Below are 6,814 nucleotides of genomic sequence, written 5' to 3' on the forward strand. Positions count from 1 at the left end.
ATTTGCTATGTGTGCTAACATTTGCAGATCTGAATCTATTTTAAAAAACTATCATCATATTTAACACAATGACATTTGGCAGGACATTATTTTTATATTGCAAAAACACAGGGGTTTCATATAGAAAAAAATATTGTTTTTGTTGGGGAAATATTTTCCAAGGTCCATAACTTTGACCCAGTTTATCAGTTCAAACTGTCCTGACTGAGCACACGCACCTGTAACCTTGGCTGCTGTGCTCTCAGTGTTCTGTCTCCCTGTTCCTGCCTGTTGGCGTCAGCTGATAGAGGTGTTATGATTCTATCTTGTTATGCAGCATGTTGATTATTCTCTCTGAACTAGCTAAATACATGGGTCTGGGGTAGAGTTCTTCAGATTTGACGTGGCAACTCTACCGTGAAGTCAAAACCTCTGGCTCTTGGACTTGTGATGTGAATTCTCCGGCCGAAGCTCCTATAATAAACCATCAGTGTTTGACATCAAAGCTCCTGCTCTTCCCGTGTCTCCTTCATGAGTCGGTGACTCCCACTGCATTGCTACACAGAAGTTTCCCTTACAGTTTTATTCTTCTTATTAGTAGTTCATCTCACAGTCTAAATCGCACAGGTGTTATTGAGTCAGTCTTGAGATAGCACATGATATACACATTTAGTACTAAATAAATGTCACGCAAAACTTTCACAAATAGAGGAAAATATTTATTTATGCATTTCAATATATTTTCACTCCATGTATAGTCAGTTGCAAGTGCAGCCCAGCAATGAGAAACTTCCGTCTTTGTAACCGTAACTTTTATTTTAATCATTTTCAAGAATATGTGATTCAGTACATTGTGCACAGTCTATGTTGCTGTTATTTGTATGTGCAGTGTCAACCTTAGGATGACAACAAATACATCGATAAAACTGCAAATTGCCAAGATTTGTGTGCTCGTCAAAATCTTTTGAATGTATTATATCTGAAATCATTATAACACAATTACATTTAAAATAATCTTTGTAAATAAAACAATTTGGAAACATGGCATAAGTAGTAGTCAAAGGTGAGAGAGTTAGCAGCTCGGTTTCTCTGCAGTTAGCTTTTTACTCTCAGCAATAGTTGTTTATACTCAAATTTGCAAAACATGGACAGAAGAGTGAAAACCAAAAATGGTGGTCAAATATTTGCATCAGATAATCTTAGTGTTTCTAATGTTCAAAAATGCATTGATTTAGACATCAATTCACTCCATTATATCCTTTCATATATGATTTAGTACATGTGCACAAAGTACATTGTTTTGTCCTTTTCTTCACATTTTAGTAAGTACAGTGTGGACCTTAGAATGACAAAAGACCTATTGATTTGTACTTGTGCTAATAAGGACAAGCTTACACATATACAGTATAGAGAAATATACAGGGTATTCATCAAACACAAAGATGTGTGTGGCTTATGCACAGTACAGTAAAACATGGCATATTGTTAAGTGAAACTCTCTTAGGCTTAATTTGAAGTGGATTCTGAAATCAGTATTCATTTAGGTGGTGTATAGAAAAATGTGCGACTGTTCAATGAGAATAATTCCCCTTGTGCAGAATATACACAATCTGGTTAAAACTTGGTTGAAAAAACATTTCTTCTCAGGAACATTAGCATGTTCTCCTTGAGTTCTGTTATTTTCAGTCCATATATAATTGGGTCCAATAAAGGAGGAAATATTAAAACGGATATACCAAGAACTCTTCTAATGCTTGGGGATGCACCTTCAATGCGATGAGCAATGAGTGTAAAGGTAGTATTAATCTGTAAGATTAGGAAAACAACTAAATGTGTACCACATGTTTGAATGGCTTTTCTCCGAGCATCCATGTTATTATTATTCATGACACATGTGCGCAAGATCTGTGCGTATGTGTATGCTATCACTAACAGTGGTCCGCCCATAAGCACAACTATAGTTGCCAGTCCATAATAGTTGTTCAGCATGGTGTCCTCACAGACCAGTTTAGTTAATGATGGATTATTACAGTACAAATCCACTATGTCCGTCCTGCAAACTTGCATCCGGGCAACCAGAATAATCAACGTGACTATGAGCGAAATATTAAGGAACCATATCAAAGTAATTATTCTAACTAAGTTGTGTGGGGTCATTATTGCATTATACCTCAAAGGACAACATATAGCAATATATCTGTCATATGCCATGGCACTCAAGATCAACAAGTTTCCTGTGCCATAAATATGAATCAGCAATGCCTGAATAACACAAGCAGGGTGCGAGATCTGTCTGTTCTGTGTCACCATGCTGAAAAGAAGCTGAGGAAACAAAGCTGTGGCACCCACAATGTCACTAATGGGTAAGTTAATCAGCAGGATGAACATGGGCTTGTGCAGCTTTTTACTCACAGCAATAGTTGTTAATACCAACAAGTTACAAAAAACAATAATAAGATAGGTAAGAGTGCCAAATACAAACGCTGGATAGATGTGTGTGGTAGATAACCCTAATGGTACTAGCATTAGTAATTCCCTAGAAGATGTATTTGTATACATCATTATTCTGTCTTTGTTATGTCCTCGCCTCGCACATGGAACAAAATGTCTCTCTCAATAACCAAGCCAGCCGATGAAGGATCTTCCCCTGAAATAAATGTTTTATCAAAACAAACAATTTCGAATTTAGTGCTATACATGGTTACAAATGTACATCTGGTGTCATACCTGTTACAGCTTGTTATCTTGCCCTCGACTGCACTTTGTTGGGGAGGGAAAGGAATGATATTCTTTCTTTTATTGACTTGTACTGTATGCTACACCCTTGAGGTCAGAGAGCATAATATGACGGTGTGTGTAATTGAAGTGACCAAACTGACATCATGAGAAAAACATTTATCAGTTATTGTAGTTATAAAATAGCCTTTTGTGCAGAATATTAATCATTAATTCATATTAAAAAGAACAAAAACTTTAAATAGAATACTTATCTCTGTAACATTATTTACTGTGTCACTTCTTTAACCTCCTCTCCCATTGCCTTTATTTAAAAATAAATGTATCCATAATATTACACTTATATTTTAACGCGTTTTTGCACAAAAACCTAAAAATAAAAGATATAGTTTCAGGTCAGATAGGTGGCAGCTTGCATCAGATGTTTATAATGTTATAAAAAACAGCACAAGAGATCACTTGTGAAAGTAATATTAGAGTACAATACACTTGATGGATGCTGAATCTAACACAATTAAATGTTTAAACTGCTACCTTTCTATATATTTTCCAGTTGGTTTGTTTTGTCACTTTTTGAGCCCATACACAATCAGATATGACATCACACTAGTTATTTTTGACTTTATTATTTCATTTCATGTAGCCCGCTTTTTATTAGATCAGGTTTAACCTATTGAGACCTGAGAACCAGAAACATTCAAGGCCTGCTATCCAAGCAAAATTCAACATCAAATAATAATAGTAATAGTAATACGGGAAAAATTAATTTTGTAACTATTTATTGTGGGTTTTTCGGTACATACACAATGTTCACATCAATATAAAGTTATTCCAAGATGATCCGGGGTCCTCACTTGAGTCCTTTAAACACAGTGAAAGCATATTGTGTTAGGTGATTTTGCCTTTCCATACACTTCATTGGCCTATTATATCTTTATAAACGTATTACCACTGGTACGAACTGTATTCTTTTTTTTTTACATTTTAATTGATATATCTGATTTGGTTTAATGGCACTGAATTTCCCCAGTTCAAACTATTTAGCTGATTCTTAGTTTTGTAATAATCTGCTTTACTTAACTTGAAGGGGAACAAAAAGGTTGATGCTATGATTTATGATTTAAGACGGTCATACAGTAATGAGGGACTTCTTTGATACTCAGTATGATGTTGTCTTTTTTTGAGGGTACAAGATTCTAATGTTTTGGAGCGCTTAGAAGAAGGAGTTAAGAATTCAGATATGAAAAACATTACAAAATGATTTATAATATAGAATCTTTTAGATGTTTCTCGATTCAGTGTTACAATAGACACATTTCTTGAATTACCTGTAGCAGAGCCTTACTTTACTTTACTGTAAGATGTATTACACAACAGAATGATAAATCATGCAACAATTGTGATTCTTCCAGATGCAAAAAGTAGTTTGGACTGGCATAGTGAGTAAAACCTTATATATACGGTACTACTTCTATTGAATAAACACAACCACAACTAAACGTCATAATCGGTGGTAGAATTGCTCTAGGCACCCTTATCTGCATCCTTTTCTGTTTTCTTCTTTTTTCCCTTAACCTCTCAATTTGCATATAAAAAAAACCTGACTATGTATTGGGTTCTCATCTAACTTCAGTCAAAATAGGCTACTATGAAAATGAATTAAATGTTTGTAACAAAATGAAATACAGAATGTTTCAGAATATTTGGATTTAATGGGTCACACATTTAACATCAACACATCTGCATGTTTCGTTTCCCCGTCTCATCAACCTCAGCTGTGTCCTATCAACCTACCATATATAGGGCATATAGCCATGCACATGATACTGACGCACATGATACTGACGCACATATAACAAATAATAAGTGAGCCTTAAATGAATACATTTTAAACCATAGTGTGACTCACAAAAATACCTGATTAATTAAGAGTTCAATCTACTTTATATTATTATTAAGCCTAACATTCAGACAATAATAACTAAATGAAAATGGCTCTAACATTAGGAGTGCATGAGTAAACAGAAATGTAACCATCTTGATACAGCTAACATAATTTAAACAGCAATCAAATGTGAGGAATATAAAAGCAAGCAAAGAGCAGGCAAAATCTCATACATTTTTACAAAATACTTTAAATAAAATTGTAATGTATGCCAAATTAAGTATTGAGTGTCAGACTGTGTGTAATTTAAGACTAGTATCCCTTTTTTGAACCACACAGCGTTGTAATTACACAGAACAAAGTGCTGTTCACACCAATAGAAACACATCGGGAAAGATCACAATACATTTTTTTTTTTCCAGACCTTTAACAAGTGACATATTATTTATATGATTGCAGTAGGAAAAGATACATCAGTTTCATCTTGTCTTTTTAATGCGAGGCCCCATCACAGATTGATTAAACTAAATATCTTCCCCTCCTGCACAAAACAATTGTTGTTTTGTATTGAGGAACAATTTGACAAGTTAATAAACTTCCGATCCAGATTTAAACTTCTTGTACTACAAAACAAAAGCATTTCTATGTCCGCAACCAACACAACTGTTGAAAGTGATTTCAGTTTGTGTTCAAGTTCATCCACTGATGAATGTTGTTTACCCCAACTGAGAGACTACCAGAAAAACACAGTATTGTGAATGTTTTTGTAATTTAAAAGACAAATATCCTCATTACCATCACTCAGGTGCCTATGAGTGTGACCCATGACCCGAGCTACTCAGTGAGCAGCAGATCAGAGTGGATACACTGAGCAGCTTCCTTGTGTGGATGTTTATCTGTGTGGTTCTCTCAGTGTAGCTCCTCTGAAAATAAAAAGGTTTGAAAAACAAAAAATAAAGCACCTTGTGTAAAGATTCAGGTAAATAGTCTATTTTTCTTTTTCATAACTTGCAGAAGAGTGTTTCGTATTTCACTTGTATACAGCCCATAAACAATTGGATTCAAAAGTGGAGGTACAAGAAATATTAGCATGCCCATTATCTTTTGTAAGTCACCTGAGACATTTTTGAACCTATAAGATAAAATTGTGAATGTCCCTACAATCTCAAATATAATCAATATAAGCAACTGTGCAACACAAGTGTTGACAGCTTTGGTCTTTTCCTCAGACCTCCTCGTAAACACACATGCAATCAGAATCTTCACATAGGAAAAGGCTTGAATAGACACAGATACAGCTTGCATGACAGCTGTGTTAAACAATCCTATGATATTATTGAGTGTCGTGTTTCCACATGTGAGCTTCAGTAGAGATGGGTTATCACAGAACACATTCATAATCACAGATTTGCACCTGGGAAGCCTTGTCTGTAAAGAGAACAATGACACAATCAAGACAAAGTCAAGACCCCAAACTAGAGAGATAATACATGTCACCACTCTGGGGGTCATAAAAGAACTGTAGCGTAACGGCATGCAGATGGCAGCATAACGATCAAAAGACATTGCTGCAAGAATAAACAGAATTCCACCACCATACATGTGGAGTAAGAATGCTTGTAAAACACAGAGAGGGTAGTAAACCTTATTTGTCTCAGTAACAATGTCTGAAAGTACTTTTGGTAGCATGGCAGTTATGCCTATCAGATCATTGAGAGGAAGACTGAACAGGATAAAATACATGGGCTTGTGAAGATTCTTCTTGAAAATGATCAGTGTCATCAAGGTCAGGTTGCAAAAAATTATAAACAAATAAATTGCAATACCGAGAAAAAAGATGGGATATCTTCCTCCAGGTGGAATAACAAATGGGTCGAGGGTTAGTGCAGAGCTGAACAAAAAAGAAGTGTTCTCCATTTAATCTTCACTAGTATTATTAAAACAAAAACTGTTATGAAATTAAACTAAAGCACTCAGATGTAAGACAACATGTCACTCTCTTAGAAGAGTTGCATGAAGGGATGACAACTGCCCTGCCCATCCTTTTTTAAGTCATGCTACTGCACCATAACTTGTTGACGTCACATTTTGCTTTTGGGATTGTCATTAGCTTTGCATAGATGAATAATATGTGGATTACTGTTTATGAAGCAACCCTGCAAACTCCAGGTGAACAGTGAAGGCTATTAGGAAGTTCCTAAAACATGCAAATGT

The 6,814-nt window shown here is 35.2% G+C and overlaps 2 protein-coding genes across 2 annotated transcripts; both read right to left on the reverse strand.

Annotated features, from left to right (window-relative positions):
* Positions 1-1,593: 1,593 nt before the first annotated feature.
* On the reverse strand, positions 1,594-2,538 carry LOC104946035 (olfactory receptor 52B2-like). Its single transcript, XM_010771775.1, has one exon. It carries the CDS (start codon positions 2,536-2,538, stop codon positions 1,594-1,596), a length of 945 nt encoding a protein of 314 aa, XP_010770077.1.
* A 3,037-nt stretch (positions 2,539-5,575) lies between these two features.
* Positions 5,576-6,517, reverse strand: LOC104946036 (olfactory receptor 52J3-like). Its single transcript, XM_010771776.1, has one exon. The coding sequence runs from the start codon at positions 6,515-6,517 to the stop codon at positions 5,576-5,578; it is 942 nt and encodes a 313-aa protein (XP_010770078.1).
* Positions 6,518-6,814: the final 297 nt, after the last annotated feature.

The sequence above is a fragment of the Notothenia coriiceps genome, unplaced genomic scaffold, assembly GCF_000735185.1.
Source record: "Notothenia coriiceps isolate Sejong01 unplaced genomic scaffold, NC01 NC01_scaffold00010550, whole genome shotgun sequence".
Classification (NCBI taxonomy): Eukaryota; Metazoa; Chordata; class Actinopteri; order Perciformes; family Nototheniidae; genus Notothenia; species Notothenia coriiceps.

What these genes read in the sequence shown, in the direction of transcription:
- LOC104946035 (XM_010771775.1), bottom strand. Translation starts at nt 2,538, where the DNA reads ATGTATACAAATACATCTTCTAGGGAATTACTAATGCTAGTACCATTA.
- LOC104946036 (XM_010771776.1), bottom strand. Translation starts at nt 6,517, where the DNA reads ATGGAGAACACTTCTTTTTTGTTCAGCTCTGCACTAACCCTCGACCCA.